The sequence below is a fragment of the Elaeis guineensis genome, chromosome 8 (genome assembly GCF_000442705.2).
Source record: "Elaeis guineensis isolate ETL-2024a chromosome 8, EG11, whole genome shotgun sequence".
Taxonomy (NCBI): domain Eukaryota; kingdom Viridiplantae; phylum Streptophyta; class Magnoliopsida; order Arecales; family Arecaceae; genus Elaeis; species Elaeis guineensis.
In genome coordinates, this window is record NC_026000.2 from 92140464 (window position 1) to 92167979 (window position 27516).

Sequence of the window (27516 nt, forward strand, 5' to 3'; positions counted from 1 at the left end):
GGTGAGTATGGTTTGTGTTGGTAGTAATATATAAGAGTTAAAATAGTATAAATAGGTTGTCCATCAATTTATAAACAAGATTGAATTAGACCTTATTGGTTAAGGCAGTGGTTATGCCATCCAAAGATTATATATATATATATATATAATTGGATTTGGGTAGCGGATATCCATGGGACAAATTCTAAACTCATCTCAAATTTTATTAGAGTATACTAAATGGATTCTATTAGATTTTGAGACAGATTGGATATCTGAAAAAATCCGTCCAGCTATCATTTCTATATCTGAGGTTCCCTTTATCTCTTATTTATAGATGGGGCCATTTGGATCCGATAGGGGTGGCGGCTATAGTTGAGGAAATTATGTATGTCATTTGATTATTCTAGAGAGTATGATCGATGTTAAATGGATTAGGTAATCCATTGCGTAACTACCATCGAAAATTATGACCTGGTGCGGTATAATTTTATCTCGGATAGATCAAAATATCATATATATATATATATATATATATATATTTTTTTTTTTTTTTTTTTTTTATATATATATATATATATATATATATATATATCAAACATAACTGAGATATATCGATACCCTCACTATGTTGATTTTTATGAATCTAACCCAATCTAACTCAATCAGCTAATAGATTGAGTCCGGATCCAAAATCAAAATCTAAATATGAAATTAGAGGACCAATCATAAGGCCGAGCATGTTTTGACGGATCCGACCCGCTTGCAGCCCTACTAGTTTTAGGTTACTTACTCCGCGCGCGTTCCGCCCCCTCTGGCTATACTTATGGGCGTCGCATAAATCGAGGGGACCGGCAAGGGCGAAGGGGGAGCGCCTCCTGTATGATTTCTCTCCGGTCCCCTCTGTTCTCCCTCGTTGCCGCTGCGCTGCTCAGTGCCAGAAGCCCACCCTTTGAATCTACGCCACTGTCCTATTTATATCCGTGCACGCACCTGGCCAACGAAAAAACCAGAGCGAAGACTAGACAGAGTGGTAAACGGGGTTAGAAAAAAAGGGGGCGACGAACTAGAACCAGAAACGGAACCACTAAGGGCTCGACGATGGACCCACGTCTGCTGAAGAAACCTAAGCTGGAAGAACCCAGCGACGTCAACGGCGGCGAATCTGGACGTGGAAGAGGAGATGGTGGCGTTGGAGGCGGAGGAGATAATGAGCCCGACGCCCTACAGGAGCAGGAAGAAGCCCTTGTCGCACTCATCGAGCACCGCTCAAAGGAGTACGAACATCTCAAACAGAAAGTCGCCTATTTCAAATCTCAGGTTAATATTCCTTCCTTTAATCACCCTCTCTCGTGTGGGCTTGGTTTTCTCTTATCACATCAATCGTCGATTGGTGTGTTGCCTTGGTGTGTTGCCTTCTTGATTTCTGTAAATGCAGCTTTATGAAGCGGAGAAGAAATTGAACGACTCGAAGGCGAAGCTGGCTCGCCTTCGAGCGCGCGCTCCATCTAGAACGGCTGCTAGCGACGAAGCTAGACCGGTGAGAACTGAAAGCAGATCATCAAGTCCTGGTAATATCAATGGTTCGCGCCCGCAGCTTCTTATACCTTCAGCAAGCACAAGGGTTCCTAGCCAAGCAGCGAACAATGCGAAGTCAAAAGTATTGCACGGAACAAGCAGCAGAGGAGCCTCCTCTCCTGCTCAATCGAGCATCGTGGATAAGTCGAGTAGCAGAATTGTCTCAGAGAAAAGTCCGGTGCGAGAAAAAAGAGCCAAGAGGAAGATCGGTAGTCAAATTATTTTCTTTTCATTTTGTTTCCCCTTTGATGCCTTTAACATAATCCTTTTTACTGGTGTCTTGATTTTTCCAGCACAGAAAAAACATCAAGATTTAATTCCTGTGGTACGTACATACTCGTTGCCGAACCAAATCAGGTTCCAACCAGGCACTGTCATCTCTAGTCAGCACAAAAGGAAGCTGCGAAGTCTCGAGGTCTGTCCGGTTAACGATCAACTGTTTGTGACGAGGTAAGAGAGCATATCTGTGTTTATTTGCATAATGATATGGTTTTAACTGTTACTTGATGGCCTCGATGAAACAGATGAAGTGAGAGTACTTTTAAAGACCAACTTGCAAACCCAAATCTGCTTCATGTTCAGTCAATGATCTGTACTTGTGAAGTTGAACCACATCGCAACGATTTTAGTTTAGAGAAAGTAATGAACATGTTCAATTGTTGCAATCTGATCATGTGCAGACTGTATAAACAAGAATACTTCCTCATATAGTCATATGCCTCCGGTACTAAAGTTAGGATCTCCAGCCTTTTACACTCCATGCCATAATGCATGTCTCCACACTAATGTTGAACATTATGATGTCAAGATTCCCCCCCAAAATACTTCGCTCTTTTTCATCAGTTTATATTAACTAATAGTGTTTTGAGCATTTAAGTTTCATGTTTTGACTCATCCTATCAAGTTTTGACATTTTAAACCAATTAGCATGATCATTTTGTGGTGATGCACGTATCTCAAATGTGCTCTTTCTTCTACACCTCTAATCTCTAAACAAAATCATTAAAATTGATAATTTATGGTATTGGATGAAACTGAAAAAATCAATCTCGAAGATATTGGATCCTAAGGTACAAGCTGTAGACCATGGTAAACATTAAGGTCAAGATCTGTACATATCTCATAATTGTTTCCCGTTACTACTTGATCCTGACTGGATATGGTCATCACAATGGATTTGACTATATGAATGGGTGGAATAACAGAGAAGGGCACATAGGAACAAAGAGCATAGTCTCATCATCGTTCTAGAAGCAAGCATGATGCAGCCCATAGTCCTCCATTGTATTGTTCAAAAGAGTAAAAAGAACACACAATCCTTGTAACAATCTGAAACGTCTAAAATCCTTGATGGGGAAACCATGATATATGAATGCAACCAGAGAATTAACATGTAGAACACATCAATTTTTTCAAAAAATAAATCTGAGCCATTACCAATCACTAGAGAAAGAATGCAATTAGTGGCTGTCGAAGCCTCATCCTATAAAATGCTTGTCCCTTGGGATATCTAGAGGCTAGGAAAAAGCAATCTGATCATTAGAGCATCAATTCTCCTTCCCATGTTTCATTGTCATCGATCTTTGATCATGCTAGGTCAGCCAATGTTTGTTGGACTGCCTTCACCATCTTCATCATCTTTTTTGTCATATATTCTCAAGATTGCACCCTCCATCCTCTAGCTCATTCTTGACTGTGAGTTCTTGAGCATATGACATGGGTCCTTTGTGGAAGTATGGTACTTGAGGTTTCACATCCACTGCACAATAGAGACGAGACAGCTAAGGCATGAAGGGAGGTTGTGGAGAACTAATAAAGGGCAACTAGTGATTTATGGAGGAGAGAGTTGCATAGATAGATGGAGTTAACCATCCCAACTAGCAGCTCTTGATCAGTTAGGATGTTTTCCTTAATTGATGAACATGCATAAAGCCAACAACTCATATACATTGCTTCAACCTACATGCGTGTGTTCTGCTAGCATTGCTCAAAGTGTTAAGTCTCTCTCTCTCTCTCTCTCTCTCTCTCTCTCTCTGAATGAGCATAAAAAACCACAAACACATATGTGTGTACATATGCATACACATGCATTCACATATCAACATGTGTGTGTATAGATATATATGTGGATACAATTATAATACAGATGGGGTGTAAAGAAAAGACTTTTATGCACCCATCACCAAATTCAATATTAGTTGTCCAGAAATGAAAATGCAAGCCATTGAATGTGGTCTAGAAGGCCTAAAATATTAATATACAAAAAATCATATGATATGGAGACTACTAGCTTATGCATCAAGTCACCCTCAATGTATAGTTGCAATGGAACTTCATGGTGTTTTGGTTGACTTGATTCACAGTCTAGGGGGTCTAGAGAACATATGATTTTTTTGTGTGTTGATGTCTTAGGCCTTCTAGATCATATCCAATGGCTTACATTTTTTTTTTTTTTGACAACCAACATTGATTTTGGTGGTGGGTGTAAAGTTTCTTCGTTTACACCCTGTGTATTATAACTGATCCCTACACACACACACACATGCACACACATATACATATATACATAATTACATATACAAATATATACATTTATATACATATATCCATAGACATACAAAGATGCACACGCATATATATAGCCATACTTTGGAAAAGGCTAGATGATAATGGTTTTACATATATACATGTATGCATATATATGTTGTGACCCTGTGCCTAGATTCTTGAGGCTCCCATATTTGACATTTGAGGACACTTAAACACCTACAACCTATGCTAAGTGTCCAAGTAACACTGCATATTTGATATGAAGACAATGACTTATTGTTAGATGGAGGAATAATAGACTATGAAGATTCTTATGGATTTTTTTTTTTGAAATTTGGAGTCATTCTAATTCACCCAAACAATATTAGCATGTTTAGAGGTTGGTCATTCTGTTCATATGGACCTATATCAGCCTATAAGCTCACATTTGTAGGCCAACATGCATTAATATGGTGATACAATGACCCCAAAATACAAAAAGTTAGTAGCATGCTTGGTAAGCTGTGTCCTGATATGCATCATTTGGTGTCCATAAGCATTCATATGAAAAGCCCTGTATCACAAAGTTTTAGAAGAAAAAAGAACTTGGAATTAAAAAAAAAAAGAAATAAACAATGCTCTAAAGTACTCTGTTTTTTTTTTTAAAAAAATCCATTTACTTGCTAATGACTAGCATAAAAGTAATATACTTGCTAACTTGCTTGTCTCTGGATGTAAAAGCTATGGAAAAAGGTTTTGTCAGACAATGAAATTTGTTACTGAAGATATGTTGATATTCAATGTACTTTTGTTGTTGAGTAGGGTGAGACCACTAATTTTGATTTTGGTCATGCGAAGGCTTTAGAACCTTGTAGATTTCCAATATCTGATTGGCTTGAAATGCACAATGTGCTGAAAGAATACATGAGGCTAATTTTATCTATTTCTAGTTTATTTTCTTTTTCATGAATTGATAGATAGCAGAAGGGCATTTGTAGCGCATGGGTATTGAATCTAGACAGAAAATTAGGTGTTTCATTTAGTTTGGGATGTGCTTAGGCTTCAGAACCTTGTGGATAACCAATATATGTTTGGTATGAGACATGGTAATGTGCTGAAGCATGAAAGAATACGTGAGGCTAGTTTTATTTCTAGTTTATTTATCTTTTTCACCAATTATTACAATAGCAGAAGGGCATTTGAAGTGCATCAGTGTATCTAGATAGTAAATAAGGTGCTCCTTTTATATTAAAACTCTAGAAAAGACTGAAAATGTTGGATGCTTGTGATTAGCCACCAAGCTGTTTCTTTCCTATCAGCGTCATGTAATAGGAGAATTTTGCAGGGTTTCCCATGGCATTGTCAAGGCAAATTGGTCCGTATGATCTCCTATTTTACTTGTGGATCTCAGGGAACAAAATGAAGGATATTCTTAATGGAAATTCATGTAAGTGAAATCTCCCTTGATGGCTATGTCACAATCTATTGAAGAGCTTGTAGATACATTCGATGCAGATCTTGGTGCATGTCTCATGTTATTGGCAAAGCTTGTATACCAGAGAGTTCATCACCTACCAAATGTGTTATATCTAAAAGAAGCATGGTAGAAGCAAGGTTTTATGTCCCAACGGGACAGTGGGCATCCTGGCCATTCTGTCCTATTCTTCTAAGAAAACGGGATCGAGACAGGCTCGGAACTTTGAAACCCATCCATACGGAGAGAGAAGAAGAAAGAGGAAAGAAGGAAAGGAAGGAAAGATAAAGAAAAGAAAAAATGAAAGGAAAGAAGAAGAAAAATGAAAACAAGAAAGGAAGGGAGAAGAAAAAAAAGAAAAAGGAAAGGAAAGAAAGCAAAGTAGAGGAAAAGAAAAAAAAAGAACAAAGAAAGTACAAAAGAAAAAAATGAAAGAAAGAAAGGAAAGAAGAAGCAGAGAAAGATGGAGGATATCTATTGGGATGTATGAGTGGGACTGTTGTCGGAACGGGATAGGACAAGGGGGTGTTCCGTTCCATTGAGAAACCGGCACACTTTTGTCCCACGGGATTTAAAACCTTGAGTAGAAGAATTAAACAACATGTTAAATGTTTCTTAATTGTTCAACGCTTTTTTCCCTCTTTTCTTAAGTTTCTATTTTGAGCAGCCTAGTCCAACATTAGGCTTCCCACTTTGAGCACGACGGTTATATATAGAAAGAAAATACAATGATCATGACACATTAAAGGTTGAGTAAGTGCAAGGGAGCTCATAACTTTGTACCCTTTTTGTGTGCTTTGATTGTCTGTCTCCTCTGCTTTATCAGTAGGACAAGTAATTGTTCTGCAAGTTAACATGAGGAAACTAGCATCGAAATGCATGGCATCCTTCCAATTTGGGCATAAGCCCTGTTGAAACATGGTGTCTTATAGAATAGCATTAAGGCTTCAGTTTGAAAACTTGGAGTCCCTAAAGGGAATATCACCATAGTAGCAAGAAAGGTACCTTACAAGGATATAACATAGAGAGGAAAAGAAAGAAAATAATTATCGGAAGAATAAAATATAGACAAGGGAAGAAAATGAGAGAAAGGAAGAAGGAAAGAGAATGTCATTGTCATATATCTCTAGTTATTTATGTAATGTGCATTCTATTTTCAGTATTTAGTATGAAGATATCAACTTTTGGCAGTAAAGTGACAGAATTTTCTAGTAAAAAGCTAGAACTTTGAATTACGATTTAATTTGATTCATGTGTGGTATGATCTACACTTCATAATATGAAACCTACTAGTTTGGGCCCAAAAGCTGCTACACCATACCCTTTTCCTTAATCAAATAATGATATATTCTCCTATCTTCAGTTCTTCACTTCAAGCTCAAGTGTAAATATCAAAACTTACAAGTTTGGAGCCACATTCAAACAATTTCCCTTTATTAAATGCCCTTCTGCATTCTATAGCCTAGAGACTAGATTTGGAAAGGAGAGTCTGCTGGTAATTTAATTATGACAACAAATTTAAATCTCAATGTGCTCATCTGCTTATTGTGCACAACTGTTAAAAGAACATTTTGGCAGGTGGTATAGGCCCCTATCTTTAAAAAGGATGCTAAATAAAATTGTCTATGCCAATGCTGTCAGCTAAAATGTACTATTCTGACTCATATGTTGCATGAGAGATGGTCCTATTTCTTATTCTGTAGAAGTTGGAGGTTATCAACGAAGAGTTAGCAGCGAATAAGAGAATGGCAGTCCTGGACATCATTGTTCCAACTGGAAATTAAATATGCCAAAAGCTAGAGGAAAGCAACAGAATAATGTGGCAAAATACATTAATTGAGCTCCTGTGATGGCAAAGTCTCTGAATGACCTTTAAATAAAGAGTAGTTTGGGCAGTAGCACTGAATTGACTAACAATATAAAATGCATATGCAATGTTATGGTGCAAGATGGTCAGTTACATGGTAACCCTTGACCGAGGATTGAGGTATTGGTGCTAGTACCTTTATGAGTCACTTGCTGGCATAGCTCATGCCACATAGTCCGGGCACATGCGTCATTCCTCATCGAAGAGAAATATAGAAGAATAAGAAATTAGAAAACCCATTTTCAACTAAGAAATTTAGAAAATGGATTTAATACGTGTCATGCTAACTATGATGGGTGCCAATACTAGCTTGGCTAGGACTGCCACCACCAGCACTTGAAACATGTCCTCAACAAGCTATGAGCAATAGGTGATTATTTGATAACTCACCATTATACCATCATTGGTATAGAGATTTTAATGAAGCTCAATTAAGGCGGGAGCATTGTAATCACCAATAGAGCATGCATGAGAGCTGACCTAGGGCTTATAATTCTCATGGAAGAAGTGTTGATCATTCATGAATTTTTGAATTATCCAAATGAGTTTGCTTTGCAATCATTTGTTAGGGATGATGGACTTTTTAAATGGAATGGGGAAAAGGCTCGAATGGTACATCACTCTGCATGATTTTACTCAAACATACCAAATTTGCATTCTCAAAACCTGTTAGCTACACAATAACTTTAGGGCTCATGATTGTTATGGAAACACCTGAATGGGGTTCTGAATAGTAAGACATACAACAAGGACCAAGATAGACTTTGATAGCATGTCATATTGTTGGCTATAGATATTAAAATTTATTTGGAGCAACATCAGAAGAGTCAGCAGTTTGTGGAGATGTAGGAACTGAAAGAACTAAATCCCTCAATCAAGGATCCTGAAGTAGAAAAACCAAAAGGAGTACGAACAAAAAAACAAGTTTTAGATTTCAGGGGAAGCATATCAAGGAAAAAAACCGCATTACCCAGCTATGGTCCTGGCAATCTGGGGTCCTCTGAGGGCCAAACTAGAGACATATGTAACCTTTGGCCTCTTTTTTCTTGCACAGAGTGGCTACGCACGGTCTCGAACCCATGTCATTGTGGTTGTCAGCCCAAGTTTTTTACTATTGCATCAAGCAATGACCCCTGAGCATTATCAACAAAAATGCTCAAGAAAAATGGCTAGTTACAGTATATGCAGCTGCATGACAAGATTATGTCTTTTATGTCCCTTACTGCTCTATAAAAGCATTGTGTGGTGGTGGTACCCAAATTTTGATCATGTGTTTAGTGAATGTCCCTTGCTATGTAATGTTTGTATTGATGTTTTAGAGTGCAATGAGTGATGGCTCAACTGTACTGGAGCCTATGCTTAAATTGTGGACAAGAGCTTTTATTTGTTTGCATCTGCAGCGCTCTTTTTTTTATGAGCAATAAAATAGTAGCATAATTTCTATTTTGTTATATTCTCTTGGCAGTTCTTTCATGCTAAATGTAAACTTATTCCAGGCTTATGCACAGTCTGGGATTTTCATTTTATGATTTTGTCTATTGTTGTTTCCATGTTTTGTTACTCATCAGATGTCCTCTTCCAGCATCAGGACATTATGAACTGTCATATTCAGATTTGACTTATTTTATTGCTTTATTGATTACTTTTATTGATTTTGCAGTGCACTGGATGGAGTTGTAAACTTATGGCAAGTGCAGGCTAAAGGGTAGAATTCTTAATCTGTGCCAAAATGTTTTCTTTCGGTATTAGAATGTTAACAAGTTCTAGAGCTGTTTCTTAGGTAGGCAGTGTCATGCAATCTGTTTGCACAAAAGTCAGAGCTTGTCTTGGTGGGCAAGCAGAATATTAAAAACAGTTCTATCTACCTATTATAGTGCACTTAAATTATAATTTATTGGTCTTCAGTTAACAAAGTTATTATTATCCAGAATCCACTAGGTGCACAACTGAAATGGTGAATAAAATTAATCAAGTTACAGGCAGGCCTAGATTTATGTAACAATTGCACATGACCAAAGCATTAAAAACTATGCTGTATCAGAAGCTAAAAGGAATTGGAAATAAGCTTTTACGGCAAGTGGGGCTTCTCCGATAATGCTCTTGCACCTAGGATCTTCAGTCATCCTCAAGCATAGGAAGGACTGACTAATAACCACTGATGTTTTATTTTCTCTCTTCTCTGTTTATGTTCTGTATAAAACTGATTTCTGTACCAGGGTGAACCATATAATTAGACTAAGATTCAAGGTAAACAACTCACCAGCTGAACAAGGTAAATATCCAAGTGTTTAAACAAAACTTCATCAATTTCATCAAATGGACTCATAATTTTGTGATAATTCAAATTTGCCCGATTTGCCCATCTTGAAAGCATCTAGAAATTGCCTTCTCATACACTAAAAGAAACATATCTAACAAAAATAACTTAGACATTAATATTCCCTTCATTTGCTTGATACAATATTGTTGCGGCAGAATTTCGTTCTTGGATCGGACTGACTGGAGTTGGACGGTGGTGGCAGGTCGGCGACGGCAGGACTTGCAAGAAAAATCCCTGATCGGAGGTAGAGGAAATAAAAATGATTCGAAAATTGAGGGATTCCCATATCTTCTTCCTCATTTGGTTCGCTAGCTTCCCGGTTCCAAGCCCGATTAGAATAATTTGAAAGGTGTTGATCGATTTGGGGGCGATTAGATCCGATCGACGTCAGTCAGTTTGTGGATGGTCGGGCTATCTGGCCGATTTGGAGGTGGATGGCTTGGATGTCGTCGGCATTGAAGCGGTATGATGAGATTCTTCTCATTGAATGCTCCCTCCATCTCATAAACGGGCTTGGCCCCTCCTCTAGCGTCAATCTATTGCGGTAGAATTTCATCTTTGGGTCGGATTGACTGAAGTTGGATGGCGGCGGCAGGTCGGCGACGACAGGACCTGCAAGAAAAATCTCCGATCGAAGGTGGCTCCGACGGGGACTTTCCAACGCTCAAGTTAGAATTCTGGACAACGGAGGGAAGGAGTGAGCGTGTTGGGAGAGGAGATTTCATATCTTGAGGGTCCTCTGTGGGCCTTTATTTATAGACGAGGTTGAAGAGCCTTGAGGAGGAAGGAGAATCAGGCGGTTAGTCTTGACTTATCGGATGAGATTTGACTGTTATCCTTTCCTTATGTGGAGAGATTTGTCGGTTGTTTCTTCCTTATCTGCCTGTCGTTAGCTATTTTGGTGGTCATGGGATTTGTGGATCCACGAGAGTCAATCTTTCCTTTATATGCTTCATGTCTTCGGCCAGTACGAAATTATCCCTCAACATAAGCCCTCTGCTTCCGAGTTTGAGTCAGAATTGGGTCGGGTGAAGGGAGTACTTCCGCTTTGCTGAAGATGTGCCATGTCTGTGGCTCTCGATGAGGCGAAAGGTCACATCATCCTGGTGTTTGCAACTTCTTAGTTAACAAGGTCTTTATCGGCTCTGCTCGTTGAAAAATGAGGGGCCTTCGAGGATCCTATAGGTTACCCCGCATTTGTTGTCGAAGTTGATGGACTAAGGATCTTTGTAGGTTAGTCTTTCGAAGGTTCTTTTAGGTTAGCTTTCGCTTCTCCACTAGCCGGGGCCTTCATGAGTGTTGGCTTCATTAAAAAGCGAGCACAGCCTTGGGGGTCTTTATAGGTTTGTCCTCATTTTTTGAACTGACGAGGTCTTCTGCCCATGTAAGTTGGATCGATGAGCGTTGGGGGTCCTGGTAGGTTAGCCCCCACATTCCGTACGATTAAGGTCTTCATGGGTGTTGAGTCACTGAAAAGCGAGTATGGCCTTTGGGAGTCTTTGTAGGTTAGTCTTCATTTTTCAGTCACAGAAGTCTTGAGTTACGGATCTGTACAAAAGATAAGAGAACTCGTCGGACTGGCTCTGATTGGGCCTTTTGATTTTTCAGTTAAGTTGAACTTTGCAGTAAAGAAAATGACAGATAATTAGACCTGTGTTACTTACCCTATTTTAGTTGGTTTCCCTTTAGTTGGCTTTCATTGGTTGGTGTTCTTAAATCGCTTCACTTTGGCTTCCAAGAGTTCGGCTTCGGGAGCTCGCTTCTGGGGGTTGGCTTTTAGAGGTTGACTTTTGGACGGTCTGTACTAGGGGCTCGGCCTTTTCGGATCGACCTTAGGCTTCATCTTGGCATCGAGCTTGATTCCAGCCTTTGGTCCTTCATCTCAGCTGTTGGTCTTTTGCTTGATAGCTCAATTTTGATTCGCTCAGGTTGGTCCTCTGATGACCTTGACCTTGTTTAATTTTTGCCTCGGCTCATGTGCTCAAGGATTTGTTGTCCTGCAAGAAGGAAATAGAATGGTGGATGGTTTTGTCTTGTTCTATACCTTGGTTCAGCCTTGGCTTTGACTTCTGGTTGGCTTGGATCTGGCTTTTGGTTGGCTTGGATCTGGCTTCGAATTGGCCCGGATCTGGCTTCTAGTTGGCCTGAACCTGAGCTTTGGATCTGGCCTGATTCTGGACTTCGAATTAAGCCTGCTTTTGACTTCGGATCAGCCTGATTCTGGGTTTCAGATTAGCCTGATTCTAGGCTTCGGATCAGATTTTAGATTAGCCTGATTCTAGGCTTTGGATCAGATTTCGGATTAGTCTAATTTTGTGCTTTGGATTAGCCTAATTTTGTGCTTCGGATTAGACCTGGATCTGACTTCTGGTTGGCCTGGATCTGGCTTCTGGTTGGCCTGGATCTGGCTTCGGATTCGTTTGGATCTGGGCTTCGGATTGGCCTAGATCTGGCTTTTGTTTGGTTTGGACTTGGGCTTCGGATCAACCTGATTTTGGGCTTCGGATCAGGTCTGTTTTTGGCTTCGGATCAGGCCTATTTTTGACTTCGGATCAGCTTGATTCTGGGCTTTGGATTAGGCCAGATTTTGGGCTTCGGATTAGCTTGATTCTGGGCTTTGGATTAGGCCAGATTTTGGGCTTCGGATTAGCTTGATTCTAGACTTCCGCACACGTTCTTCCCAACTCCTTGGGTCGGATTGACTGGAGTTGGGCGATGGTGGCAGATCGGCGACGGTAGGATCTACAAGAAAAGTCTTCGATTGGAGGTGGCTTCGGTGGGGACCCTCTGACGTTCAAGTTAGAATTCTGGACAACCGAGGAAAGGAGTGAGTGTGTTGGGAGAGAGGAGATTTCATATCTTGGGGATTTTCTGTGGGTTTTTATTTATAGACGAGGCTGAAGAGCCTTGAGGAGGAAGAAGAATCAGGCGGTTAATCTTGACTTATCAGATGAGATTTGGTCGTTGTCCTTTCCTTATGTGGAGAGATTTGTTGGTTATTTCTTCCTTATCTGCCTGTCGTTAGCTATTTTGGTGATCATAGAATTTGAGGATCCATGAGAGTCAACCTTTCCTTTATATGCTTCACGTCTTCGGCCAATACGAAATCACCCCTCAACAAATATAAAGAAAGAGATCTGACTTTTATATCCGAAAGAGAATACACAATACATCTTCTAAAAAGTTATATGCAAATTTGAAAATAAATTAACTGTTAGGAGCAATCAGGGATAAGACATTTGTAATTTTAATTAGTTAACATGATATATATATATATATATAGCTGTTGACACCACAGTCATAAAGTTTTTTTAAATGTTGGAAAACATCCTGTCATTCACAATCTATTCATGAACATATGATATGGAAAAAGGGCAATTTATAATTTATTCAATCTTATGTAGATGTTGAATTAATCATTAACTTTCTTGGTTCATGATATACTGAATATTTGATGGTATTTGTTGTTGTTGTTGATGATGTGTTGTTGTTGTTGTCGTTGTTGTCGTTGTTGTCATTAATTCTTTCCTGCTACTGATTGTTAATATGTATTTGAGGTAAATATATGTTGTTGCCTTAATAGAAGTGCTTGCAATAATAACATATCTTTCTGAACTCCTTCAAACATTGATTTATTTTTCATAACTAATGGTGGGCAACAGATGTTGGAGCATATTGTTTCCTTGTGAAGCTATTACTTTGGTATTTTCATTAAACTAAGCATGTGCATACACTAATTTCGTCTTGAATTGCTTATCAATAGTGCTTTCTTGCTTTAGACATTAAGTAGTGTCTTTCTGATATTTCACTGTGTCAATACTTTTGTGATTGTAGACCTAGCGCCTTGCTACTGAGTGCTACAGATTGTGTATCGCCAAAGCAAAGGAGGTGGCCAGAAGATATTGCATGGCACCCTGATGGAGATAGCTTATTTGCTGCATATAGTGCTGATGGTGGTGATTCTCAAATATCAGTTTTAAATCTCAATGTGTCACAAGTAAGAAAAGTCCTTCAAGAAGTTCACTATGTAAAGATGCTTGTCTTTTACGCTGATTCATTATTGCATTAACTTATCATTATCACTCAGATCTGACTTGCCAAGTTCTAATAATTTGACCCAAGCAAGTCAACTTGTTCACTCAGGTAGCCAAAATATTTCTTCATAGAATGAGATTTTGAATAGTTTGGCCCAATATATTTATATGATAATTCAACTACTTAGATAAATTGGAGCATGTGGTTTTGTGGATAATGATAAGGTCCAAATATTATCCTTTCCACTTTATATATGATTAAGCCTTTTTGGCTTTATTTGGTTTGGGAGTTGGAAAAGTGGTTTAAGTATATCTATGCCTATTGAAATAATATTATCACATCATTCTTCTTTTTGTTTGATTACTGTATCTGGAATAATATCTGGTTGAGGGTGCTTTTATCCATAGATAAAAAGGCAGGAATAAATGATGGTTTTACGCCAGGAATAGCTAATGACAGCTTTTCTCTTGGAATAGCTATGCAGGGCATTAGCAAATTTGACCAGCATAACTACTAATTTGTTATGAATGTTTTTTGGAAGCTGTTTGAAATGCATGAAGGCTTATTCAAACTCTTATGCCTGCCATCTTCCCGAAGCATATGCTACTCTCTCTCTCTCTCTCTCTCTAGATGGATGTGTGCTGCCAGTTCTAACTTCTATACCAGACATGCCCAAGTAGTTTCTCCATCAAAACCATCCTCTTAGTTCTGACTGAACATATACTGGGACTCCCTTGCACTGTTCCTCTGAGAGAACTCACATCGTTCTACTTAAGAGTCCTTATTCTATTGGAATACTAGATCTGCTCTGTTAAATCCCTCCCATGCCCAATCCATACTTTTTCTCATTATTATTATTATTATTAGTAGTAGTTGTAGGCACATTGAAATTATTTTGGTTGTTATTTTTTATTCTTCTGGACAAAACCCAAATAATCAGTTCTTAGTAGGCATATTGATATTCTTTTTTTTGTTATTTCAAGTATGCCATGATATTCTGTCATGGCATACTGGTATTATTTTGGTTGTTATTTAAAGTATGCCATGCCATAGTTTTTTGGAACTTTAGGCCCACCTCCATTTATGCATGAATGTAGGTGTTGGTGCAAAAATCCGCCTGCGTCGGAGAGGCTGGAGTCGAGGGAGTCGCGGTCGCCGTCGGGACCTGCAAAAGAAGTCTAAACCGGAGTTGGGGTTGCTCCAGCAAGACCCTCCGACGCTCAAGTCAGTTCTCTGCCTCAACAAGAACGGAGTGCTCAAACGGAAATTTTAGCAGAGTTTTTGGGATAGAAATTAGAGCTTAAAGAATAACGTATCTGGGGTCCCCTTTTTATAGGCGGAGGGTGCAATAAATGATAGCGACATTTGTAACCGTCTGGCAGCGGGCCGTTCGGGGCCAGGAGGAGGTTGTTATGAAACGTAGTGGAGTGGAGTCGTGGCCATCACTGCGATTTGCCACGTGGAGTTTGTTGCGGGGAGTGAAGCGGCACCCGTTGTCGCGACTTGCCAGAGGGTGGAGGAGCCGCGAGGTATCCGTCGCAGGAAGTGGAGCAGAGTCGTGGCTGTTACTGTGGCCTGTCAGGGAGTGATGGAGCCGCGTGGGATCCGTCGCAGGAAGTGGAGCAGAGTCGTGGCCGTTACTGTGGCCTGCCAGGGGGTCTAGGCCTGTCGATCGAAGTTCGGTTGGGGCGTCTGGCGGAGAAAGGTGGCTAGCTACCCATCTGAGAGGAGCTCGGATGCTGCAAATCCTGTTGGGTGACTTGGGCGTTAAGGCGGCAGGCGAGGACCACGTGCCGTAGGAGCTCGGTCAGAGGCTTCCCGCAGGCGTAGCCCGGTCTCGCGCAAACTTTGGCAGAGGGCCGACCGGCGGTGGACGTCGGATGGTGCTGGAGAGGTTGGTCCTCAACGGAAGCTCGGACGAAGGCCTACAGTGGGGATCCGGCACGGACCGCTCATGGTAGAAACTTGAAGAAGATCGCTGTGTAGCGGAAGCTTGGAGTGGGTTGCTTGCGGTAGAAGCTTGGAGTCCGGCCTTCGTAGGAGTCGGGGTGAGGTCTACCTGCAGCCGGAGTCGGGGACGAAGTCCGGCTCCCGTAGGAGTCCGGATGAAATCTACCTACAGTTGAAGTCGGGGACGAAGTCCGGCTCCCGTAGGAGTCCGGATGAAGTCTACCTGCGCAGTTGAAGTCGGGGACGAAGTCCGGCTCCCGTAGGAGTCCGGATGAAGTCTACCTGCGCAGTTGAAGTCGGGGACGAAGCCCGGCTCCCGTAAGAGTCCGGATGAAGTCTTCCTTCAGTTGAAGTCGAGGACGAAGTTCGGCTCTCGTAGGAGTCTGGATGAAGTCCACCTGCAGTTGAAGTTGGAGACGAAGTCCGACTCCCGTAGGAGTCCGGATGAAGTCCACCTGCAGTTGAAGTTGGGGACGAAGTCTGGCTCTCGTAGGAGTCCGGATGAAGTCTACCTGCGCAGTTGAAGTCGGGGACGAAGCTCGGCTCCCGTAGGAGTCCGGATGAAGTCTTCCTTCAGTTGAAGTCGGGGACGAAGTCCGGCTCCCGTAGGAGTCCGGATGAAGTCCACCTGCAGTTGAAGTTGGGGACGAAGTCCGGCTCCCGTAGGAGTTCGGATGAAGTCTACCTGCGCAGTTGAAGTCGGGGACGAAGTCCGGCTCCCGTAGGAGTCCGGATGAAGTCTTCCTTCAGTTGAAGTCGAGGACGAAGTCCGGCTTCCGTAGGAGTCCGGATGAAGTCCACCTGCAGTTGAAGTTGGGGACGAAGTCCGACTTCCGTAGGAGTCCGGATGAAGTCTACCTGCAGTTGAAGTCGGGGACGAAGTCCGGCTCCCGTAGGAGTCCGGATGAAGTCTACCTGTAGTCAAAGTCGGGGACGAAGCCCGGCTCCCGTAGGAGGATGAAGTCTTCCTTCAGTTGAAGTCGGGGATGAAGTCCGGCTCCCGTAGGAGTCCGGATGAAGTCTAGAAGGTGGTCGATCATCGTGGAAACTTGGGTGGGGTCCGTCCGTCGCGAAGAATCCGGTCGACGCTGGTGGGGGCTTATCCGTCGGCAAAACTTGGAAGTGTTGCGGAAGCTCGGCCGCCAGAGAGGTTCGGAGAGATGTCGCCGAAGGTCGGAAGTCGGTAGAATCCCCGGAGGGTCACTCCTATCACGAACTTCGGCTGGGGGTATTTTATACCCAACACCAGTCCCCCTACTTTCGAGTTCGAGTTTCGAACGAAGGAAGCACAGAGAAATTTTCACGGCCAAAGTTGTCCCCTTGAATCCTGTGCATGATCGCCCTCAGATATTCCGGTATTTAATGCGCGCGTGCTGGAGTTTTTTCAAATCGGGGCGATCCGAAGGGACCTTTCAGAATTCCCGCTGGTGCGTTGGCTCAGGTACGGCGCAGTAATGGCTCTGTCAGCTGTCAGCCGCTTTTAGCCGCCTGCGGTGGCGAGTGGGACACGCGGCGAGCGTGGGTCGGCCTAGAGAGATCCACGATCATTATAGCGCCGGATCCCAGGGTCTATTTAAACCTGCCTTTCCGCCTTCAGGAGTCTCATTCTGCCTGAGAGTTCTGTCGGTGTCTGCCTTCTCTCCGAGAGCTCTGATCCTCTTTGGCGTCCAACTTGGCCCTAAGCGTTCTTCGAGTCATCCCTATCCTCGCCCTCTGCACCCTTCGGAGCGATCTAGGTTAGTCCCGGAACTTTCGTTTCTCTTCTTGCCATCTAGGTGCCCTTTCTCCTCCATTTTTCTTCTGCCGCATTCCTCTGGTTTGGTCCCCCGCAAACCTTGCGCCTCTTGTCCCGCCTGATTTCTCCGGGATTTTTAGGGTCTTTGTTTGAAATGTCTTCTGGCACCTCCGCCTCTAGTGGTTCTAGGAGTTCGTCCGCCTCAGCCCCTCAGAACCCCCACACTGTAAACGAACCCACATCTAGGGCTGGGCCTCGCCTGGTTTTTGCGCCGGGTGCCATTCCTTGTTCTCTGACTCCGGATAAACTTCTACTGATAAGGGTTCAGTATGGAGTTCCTCCGAAGTATGATCTGGAGCTTCCTGGTCCCTCCGATCGGGCTAGCACCCCCCCACCTGGCCGTTTCTGCCTGCATCAGGAGGCCTTTCGTGCCGGACTCCAGCTTCCGCTTCCGCCCTTTGTCGTCGCCCTTTATTTAATTAGCTTTTCAACCTTCGTTCTGACCTCCTAGCCGCCCTTGCAGATCGGGCACCAGCTCCTTGCCAATATCGAGGCGATGAATCGAGCGAGGAGGGACGCCATCCAGGCGGAGGAGAGTCGTCGGGCCGAAGTTGCTCGCCTCAAGGAGAAGGTAGCCGAGGTAGTCACACTCCAAGAGGCCCCGGAGAAAGAAAAGCAGGCCCTGGAGAAAGAAAAGCAGACCTCGGAGGAGACGGTGAGGAAGGCGGAGGCCGAGGTCGCAAATTTGGTGGAGCAGATCCCGGTCCTGGTCTCGGAGGCCAGGGTTCTAGCGGTGGAAGAGTTCAAGGCCTCTGCGAAGATGAGGGACCTGAACGTCAAGTTCGGCCAAGAAGCATTCATCAAAGGATTTGAGCTCTGTCAGGAGAAGGTGGTCAAGAAATTTCCCGAGCTCAACCTCAGCTTCTTGGGCGAGACATCTGAAGACGAAGCCGGTCCCTCTCCCACTGCTACTGCCACCGCAGCCCTCCTTTCGGGAACACCGAGCTCCCCAACCCCTACTTCAGAGGTCTGAGACCTCTGACTTTGTATTTTTCTTTTATTGCAATTTTTCTGTTCCTTCTTGTCTTTAAGGAACATTCAATCAATAAAATTGGGTTTCTCCTTATAGAGGGCTTCTCCTCTCTTCTTCCCCCCTCTCTCCTCTTCTTCTCTCTTTTTTTTCTTCTTGCAATGAGACGCGCCTTGACGCTTTTGTCTCACGATGGCAGTGTCCTGCCGAAGCGCTTCCCCTTCCACAGGGAATTCTGTTGAAGTCCATGATCCAATGTTTGAAGAAGAAAGTTCATCATTTGACAAAGAGCTCGAAGGAGATGGATGGCGAACTTCGCAGGTTGAGGGAGAGCCACTCTGAAGCCACCGCGGAGGCCATCCGCTTTCGAAACCTCCACGTGAAGGGGATCATTGAGTACAGTCGGAGGAAAGCGACCTTCGAGAAGGAGCTCGAGGAACACAAAAAGTGCGCCAGCGACCGATCTTGGGCTCAAGCTGCCAAGATCAGTTCTCTCAGAGTGGAGCTGTCGGTTGCACGGGAGAGGATTAGCCAGTTGGAAGGAAGCTCGTCCCGGCTTTCGACTCGGGCCGACTGCGATCGGGAATGGTTGAAGAAGTTCTCTGACCTTCAGCAACAGCTCCAGGATGCCGAGGCGAGCTATGACGCATACCAGACCGGTTGGTGCAGGCAGGTGGACGAATACAAGGGGAAACTCAGGATGGCGACCGACGAGGTTGCCCGCCTTCAAAGGCAGCTAGCTGAGGGGGCTCAGTTTGCTCCCGTTCTGGATTCCGACGAACTCCAATCCCTGAGAAGAACTGTAGAAGAGCTATCTGTCGCCTTTGGGGAGGGGAAGGCCGAGCTACAACAATTGATGATCCAGCTGGTATGCGAGCAGCAGGCAGTTAAGGATGCGGAGGCGGAATCCAAGGTCTTGAGAAAAAGGCGCCGAGAGGCGGAGAACGAAAGCCAGCGGCTTCATCGGAGATATATGAAAATGCTGATGAGAGAGAAGGAATTGGAAGAAGTCGAAAGTTTAAGGCACTCCCTGATGAGGATTGAAGCCGAAAGTTCGAAGTCGGAGGAAGCCGGGCCCCCTTAGGGCTCTTTTTGTCCTTCGTCCCTCTAAGTGTCTTCTTTTGCTGCTTGTCTGTTTGTTGTCGCCGTTGTTGTTGTCGTTGTTTTTTTTTTTCGGTCTTCCAGGCTCTGTAACACATATTTTGCTAATGAAATGAAAAGGTCTTTGTTACCTTACTCGTATGTCGTGTTGAATTGTCGTGCGTCGGACTTCTTTCATTTTTGTCCCGTGCGATGTCGATGTTGTTCGAAGGTTCCTGGTTCATCTTTGTATTAGGTCGCCATTACCGAGTTTCTTGTGCTTTTGATTGGTTCGGCGTCGACACCGCTTGGAGGTTCCTAGCCATCGCCGTGTCGATTTACCTTTTGTTCGCGACCGTAGATCTTACTTTCTCTTCCTCCCTCTTCATAGAGACGAGGTCCTTTGTGCTTTTAGTGTAGTTTGGCCTCTGTTTTTCATGGGGATAGCCCGTCACTGTTCCTTCACATTCCTCTCTTTCTTCTCTCTCTTTTTTTTTTTTTTTTTTGGGCAAGGGTTCTCCCTAGCTTTTTACAGAGTCGCGGTAGCGCAGAAGGGTCGCCGAGAAGGTTTTCTTCTTTCTTGTCGGGTCTCGAATGGCCGGACCTTAATTGGTGTTAAGACGGGGTTCTTCCCCTATTTCTGATGTGATCGGTTTCAGCTCAGGTTAGGACGAGGTTCTCCTTCTGTTCCTAACGGGGCTGTGGAGGTACATATGGGCGCCGTATGGCCTCTCCCCCCATCCGGTCTACAAACAACCGGGCCTTCGACCTTGTTCATATTAAGGCGAGGTTCTCCTCCTATCCCTAACATGACTGTGGGGGCGCATATGGGCGCTGTACGACCTCTCCCCCCATCCGGTCTACAAATAATCGGGCCTTCGACCTTACTCATGTTAGGGCGAGGTTCTCCTCCTGTCCCTAACATGGCTGTGGGGGCACATATGGGCACTGTATGGCCTCTCCCCCCATCCGGTCTACAAATAACCGGGCCTTCGACCTTGCTCATGTTAGGGCGAGGTTCTCCTCCTGTCCCTAACATGGCTGTGGGGGCGCATATGGGCGCTGTATGGCCTCTCCCCCCATCCGGTCTACAAATAACCGGGCCTTCGACCTTGCTCATGTTAGGGCGAGGTTCTCCTCCTGTCCCTAACATGGCTGTGGGGGCGCATATGGCGCTGTATGGCCTCTTCCCCCATTCGGTCTACAAATAATCGGTCCTTCGACCTTGCCCACATTGGGGTTTGTTTTTGTTGTCCGATGGGGTCGTCTCCTGTCGTTACAAGTCTATGCCAAAAAGGAAAAGATGTGCAAGTCTGAAAGAAATCTTGATTTAAAGCGGGATCGTTCGCAGTACATTTACAAGTTTTCAAACCCTAGGGCTGTGGAAGGTCTGCTTCCTGGCAAGGTCCTCCAGAGACGGAGTTGATGATCCCAATTGGAGGCCGATCTCCGGGCTGCTCTTCCCTCCTTGGCGGCTCAGGCTGTGGCAGGGCCCTTGGCCGATCTTCTCTACCCTCAGGCCGGCGCCGAATGAACCTATCGAGTTGACCTCGTCGGATGAGCTCCTCGATCTCGTCTCGGAGCTGGATGCATTCCTCCATGTCGTGGCCGTGGTCACGATGGTAGAGGCAGAACTTGTTAGGATTGCGCTTCTCGGGGTGCGTGCGCATCCTCTCTGGCCTTGGGAGCTGCTCTCTGACCTCCATCAGCACCTGGGTTTTCGATGTGTTGAGGGGGGCATAGCTGCGGAATCTTCCTGGGGGAGAGCCCCGTCGAGCCCGACGCTCCGGGCTTCCTTGCCTGCGTGCTCGGGGAGGAGTCTGGACCCGCTTGCGCCCGGGAGGAGTTCGAGAACGTGGCCGAGCTTCTCTCGACCCTTTTTCGACTGCGGGCCTACCCGAGTCTCCCGCCTGCCGCTCTCTCGCGGTCTCCTCATCCTTCATTTTGAAGGCTTCTTTCGCTCGGGCATACCCTTCTGCCTGAGCCAACAGGTCAGCAAAATTCCTGGGGTACTTCTTTTCCAGGGAGAATAAAAGGTCATTCTTCTGAAGGCCGCCTTTCGGGGCGGCCATCGCTACCGATTGGTCCAAGTTCTGGACCTCCAATGCGGCGATGTTGAAACGGTTGATGTATGCCCGAATGGACTCCCCCTCCTGCTTGATGTTGATGAGGGACTCCGAACCCTTCCGGGGACGCCGACTGCTAACAAAATGAGCCACAAACTGGTGGCTTATCTGATCAAAGGAAAAGATGGTACCCGGCTTCAGCACCGAGTACCAGTTTCTCGCTGCTCCCTTCAAGGTGGATGGGAAGGCTCGGCATAGAATGGCGTCGGGTGCGCCATGAAGCAGCATCATTGTCCGGAAGGCCTCCAGGTGGTCAACTGGGTCCGAAGTCCCGTCGTAGCTTTCAAATTGAGGGAGCTTGAAGTTTGACGGGATCGGTTCCTGCATGATCATTTGAGAAAAGGGAGGGTCAGTACAAATGTCCTCACCATAAGTGGGGAGAGCGTGGCGGAGTTCTTCGATCCGTCGGTTCATCTCGTAGAGCCTCCGGTTCAGAAAATCCTCTCGACTACGGGTCTCGAGAGTCTTCTGGCAGAATGGAGGTAGAGATCTTTCAGGGGTGGAATCGTGATCTGACTGAGGGCTCTCCACCCTCGGATTCGTCTTTCCGGGAAAGACGGGGCGATTGGCCCAAGTGGCCCGTCCCACCGTCGGATTTTGGAGTTCCGGCGACATTCTGTCCAGCCGCACTGACGCCTGTGGCTGTTGCTGCTGCTACATGGCCTGCACCGCTTCAGCGAGGCCTCTGACCTGCTGGGCTAGTAAGTCGAGTTGTTCCGCGCCAACCGCCGTAGCCGGAGGGGGAGGAGGCTGGGAAACTGGAGGTGAAGTCGGAGCCTGAGATCTGGCCGCGGAGGTCGTGGATCGCCATGTGGATGCTTTGCGGGGAGGCATCGGGCGAAGATCTAGTGGGGGAAGGAGGAGAGGTCGTCGGAAAAGATGACTAGAGGCGGTCCCGTTGAGCGCTCCTTTAAGAACAAGGATACTGCGAAGACACAGCCCTTCCTCTAGCGCCAATCCTGTTGGTACAAAAATTCGCCTGCATCGGAGAGGCTGGAGTCGAGGGAGTCGCGGTCGTCGCTGGGACCTGCAAAAGAAGTCTAAATCGGAGTTGGGGTTGCTCCGGCAAGACCCTCCGACGCTCAAGTCAGTTCTCTGCCTCAACAAGAATGGAGTGCTCGAACGAAAATTTTAGCAGAATTTTTGGGATAGAAATTAGAGCTTAAAGAATAAAGTATCTGGGGTCCCCTTCTTATAGGCGGATGGTGCAATAGATGATAGCGACGTTTGTAACCGTCTGGCAGCGGGCCGTTCGGGGCCAGGAGGAGGTTGTTATGAAACGTAGTGGAGTGGAATCGTGGCCATCACTGCGATTTGCCACGTGGAGTCTGTTGCGGGGAGTGAAGCGGCGCCCGTTGTCGCGACTTGCTAGAGGGTGGAGCCGCGAGGTATCCGTCGCAGGAGGTGGAGCAGAGTAGTGGCCATTACTGTGGCCTGCCAGGGAGTGATGGAGTCGTGTGGGATCTGTCGCAGGAAGTGGAGCAGAGTCGTGGCCGTTACTGTGGCCTGTCAGGGAGTGATGGAGCCGCGCGGGATCCGTCGCAGGAAGTGGAGCAGAGTCGTGGCCGTTACTGTGGCCTGCCAGGGGGTCCAGGCGTGTCGGCCGAAGTTCGGTTGGGGCGTCTGGCGGAGAAAGGTGGCTAGCTACCCATCTGAGAGGAGCTCGGATGCTGCAAATCCTGTTGGGTGACTTGGGCGTTAAGGCGGCAGGCGAGGACCATGTGCCGTAGGAGCTCGGTCAGAGGCTTCCCGCAGGCATAGCCCGGTCTCGCGCAGACTTTGGCAGAGGGCCGACTGGCGGTGGACGTCGGATGGTGCTGGAGAGGTTCGTCCGCAACGGAAGCTCGGACGAAGGCCTACGGTGGGGATCCGGCACGGACCGCTCATGGTAGAAACTTGAAGTAGATCGCTGTGTAGCGGAAGCTCGGAGTGGGTCGCTTGCGGTAGGAGCTCGGAGGCCCTCGTAGGAGTTCGGAGTGAGGTCTACCTGCAGCCGGAGTCGGGGACGAAGTCCGGCTCCTGTAGGAGTCCAGATGAAGTCTACCTGCAGTTGAAGTCGAGGACGAAGTCCGGCTCCCGTAGGAGTTCGGATGAAGTCTACCGGCGCAGTTGAAGTCGGGGACGAAGTCTGGCTCCTGTAGGAGTCCGGATGAAGTCTACCTGCACAGTTGAAGTCGGGGACAAAGCCCGGCTCCCGTAGGAGTCCGGATGAAGTCTTCCTTCAGTTGAAGTCGGGGACGAAGTCCGGCTCCCGTAGGAGTTCGGATGAAGTCCACCTGCAGTTGAAGTTGGGGACGAAGTCCGGCTCCCGTAGGAGTCCGGATGAAGTCTACCTGCGCAGTTGAAGTCGGGGACGAAGTCCGGATGAAGTCTTCCTTCAGTTGAAGTCGGGGACGAAGTCCGGCTTCCGTAAGAGTCCGGATGAAGTCCACCTGCAGTTGAAGTTGGGGATGAAGTCCGGCTCCCGTAGGAGTCCGGATGAAGTCTACCTGCGCAGTTGAAGTCGGGGACAAAGTCCGGCTCCCGTAGGAGTCCGGATGAAGTCTTCCTTCAGTTGAAGTTGGGGACGAAGTCCGGCTCCTGTAGGAGTCCGGATGAAGTCCACCTGCAGTTGAAGTTGGGGACGAAGTCCGGCTCCCGTAGGAGTCTGGATGAAGTCCACCTGCAGTTGAAGTTGGGGACGAAGTCCGACTCCCGTAGGAGTCCGGATGAAGTCTACCTGCAGTTGAAGTCGGGGATGAAGTCTGGCTCCCGTAGGAGTCCGGATGAAGTCTACCTGTAGTCGAAGTTGGGGACGAAGTCCGGCTCCCGTAGGAGTCCGGATGAAGTCTTCCTTCAGTTGAAGTCGGGGACAGTTCGGCTGTCGTAGGAGTCCGGATGAAGTCTAGAAGGTGGTCGATCATCGTGGAAACTTGGGTGGGGTCCGTCCATCGCGAAGAATCCGGTCGATGCTGGTGGGGGCTTATCCGTCGGCAAAACTTGGGAGTGTTGCGGAGGCTCGGCCGCCAGAGAGGTTCGGAGAGATGTCGCCGAAGGTCGGAAGTCGGTAGAATCCCCGGAGGGTCACTCTTGTCACGAACTTCGGCTGGGGTGTATTTTATATCCAACAGTAGGGTTTTGAGCTGTTTGGCTTAGATAAGGTTTTGCATGATTGCAGTCTAATACATTTTTGAATTATGCAAACTTCTCTGTCTCTCTCTCCCTCTTCCTCCCTCCCTTCCTCTATCCCTGATCTAGCATCAAATTCTACAACTCAGCCAAATCAATGAAGAACCCTTAACTCCAAAAGAATGGTTGTTGCTGCCTATCTCTCTCTTTAAAAGAATGGTTGTTGCTTGTTTATGGTTTTTCTGAACCAGGTTCCACATAAAACCATCAGGAACCATTCTGGAAAACGACAAGGAAAACAATAGAACTGTATGGTCCCATTCAGTTTAGCAAAATGAATTTGTTATTTGCCTTATAATTCTAGCAAATGGCCACTTTCTAGCAAAATTCATGTGTATATAAAATCTGATATTTTAAGGTGGGTGCTCTTAAGGCTTTCAAGCTGGTTTGTAGGAGTTTCAAGCAAGACTTTCAAGCCTATTTTTGTTTAATTGTTCTTGGAGTACCCCTTCCTTCTAAAAAATAATTACCAAGCCTTTATTTTTCAGCAATTCTTCTTGCAGTTCCTCAAACCTGCAAAAGTCATCATCCAAGTTCATTTAGGAACTCGCTTCTTATGTGTGTAAAAAAGAGGCATCCGAGTATATCATACTCTTTGAGAGGGTCAGATGTACGCATCCTTACCCCCACCTGTGGAGAGGATATTTCTTTATTTCTCATCCATGATAGCCAGGTCACAATGGAGCAGCCTTATCCTTGCGCCAAGGCCCACCCTCTTGTGTGTTCACAATTAATTATAATTTAGAAAGTTCATAATATATACCTTTAATGTCCTTCTATTTTATTATTAGTTAAGGCCATGTGCATTTGCATGTGCACTTTTACTAGTATGCTTGTTACTAGTGTAAAAACTAACAGCCTCTGAATTATATAATTTATGATTGTATCTTAGGTTGCAAGTCAAGAAAAAATTGCATTTACTCAACTAAGTATTATCATTGACAAGGATGAAATTTTGGAGTCATCAAGTCATTTAACTCATAATAGGCTCAGTAAGACTCGAATAGCTTCTACATATTTCTTCAAATGATAAACATGCTTGTGTATCCACGCATAGAAACACTGTTGTGAGTTGTCAAAGAGATTGAGAAGGTTACTATAAATGAGCAAATGAAAGAGCAATTACTGAACTGACTTCTTTTAAAATTATTATGTATTTGAGTATAAAACTTATTTAAATGTTTGCCATATCTTAACATGCTTTAGTGAAAGGATGCTTATAAGATCATGATTCAAGTCTTTGTGTTTACCTTTGTTTCTGACAGTGTGCGTCAATAGTGACCCAATCCAAATATTAAGTTCACTATCCAAATCTGCGATATTAGTTTTTACCTTATGTTCATATCTTAATGAAATGATTTGGAAGAGGAGCTTGACCTGTGGCTGTGGCTTGGTGAACAAGCTATTGTTATATCATGTCAAACACTGAACTTTCTTCCTAGAACCTTGTGTAAAGAGATTGAAACTTAAGCAGATAAGTCCCAAAATGACTCCTATAGGATTATTTAGAATGGAAATAAGGGAAAGTACTGCTAGATTATTCATTTGATTATCATTAGTCTGCATCCCAACCTCTGCAACAGTGCAAGTTGGTTCAGATAACAGCTATCTTCAATTTGAAGCTTAGGTATTCAATCTAGATAATTTCTAGGTTCACAAGCCATTGAATAGTGTTTCATTCTCAGTGGAAAAAATTACTAAATTAGCAAAGTAAGGAGGAAAAAAAGAGAGAATTGTATGCAGCTATACCTCATGAGATTTTTAGCCAATGTGTCATAATAGGCATTTGCTCCTATTATTGACATTAAACCTGGCCTTCTTTGGTAAGGATTAGCAAGAGGGTTATGCATGCAGAATCAACGTAACCTGATTGTGTCAATGAACAAATGGATTACACTCGTAAAAGTTCGGAAGTTGGAACCCAAAATAGTAGTCTAGAAATGATTTGAACTAGGAGTGCATTAGTAATTGTGTGAAATAATGTCATGATTCATAGTTATTAATCAAAACTTTAAAAAGTTATTCCAGACAGGCTTTTCATATTTAATAATGAATAGAAATGTAAGATTTGTGGAGCAAAAGCATTTTAGATGTTGTCATATGTTTAGATCCTTGTAACATGAGAAGCATGGTTTGTTGTACCACTCCATACCATCCGACATGGGGCATGCCATACCATATCAGTACCTTACTGGTATGCTATATCATCCCATACTGATACTGTCATATCGTATTGTACTACATACCAATATTATAATAGGATTTTATCGATGTGGGGTTCAGTATCGAGACGGCAAACCTTGCTAAGAAGTGAAACTTAAGTCTTTTATTAGATGCAACACCTTTGGTACAACCTTGCAAGCTGCGACTAGTTTCACCACATTGGAGTCCACCAAAACCTATGTCATTGTTGTGGTTAGTTACATTATCATTATCTAAGTTAATGGCATGATATTTGTTGCATTTTGACTCCTATAACTTGCATATGATTTGCTTAGGTATGTTCTTTGTTGATTTTCTTTTCCCATAGGAAATGCTATGGCAAGAGAGTCTCCATAAGCATTTTGCCACGGTGGAAATTTGTTGATAGACATTGCCTGATTCTGTTTTTATTCTTATACGCCTTTGTTACACCAAATTTGAGA

At 44.7% G+C, this 27516-nt stretch overlaps 1 protein-coding gene across 2 annotated transcripts in view; it reads left to right on the plus strand.

The window, feature by feature from the left end:
- Positions 1-788: 788 nt before the first annotated feature.
- The window catches only part of LOC105035391 (uncharacterized), a 36970-nt gene continuing 10242 nt past the window's right edge, over positions 789-27516 (plus strand). Inside the window, exons 1-5 of one of the 2 annotated variants that reach the window (XM_019847320.3) lie at positions 789-1299; positions 1418-1766; positions 1851-2007; positions 9088-9132; positions 13582-13744. In XM_019847320.3, the coding sequence (XP_019702879.1) occupies positions 1081-1299; positions 1418-1766; positions 1851-2007; positions 9088-9132; positions 13582-13744 (933 nt within the window). In that variant the 5' untranslated portion in view covers positions 789-1080. The remainder of the gene's footprint in view (positions 1300-1417; positions 1767-1850; positions 2008-9087; positions 9133-13581; positions 13745-27516) is intronic. The other variant, XM_010910939.3, reaches the window with a different exon arrangement.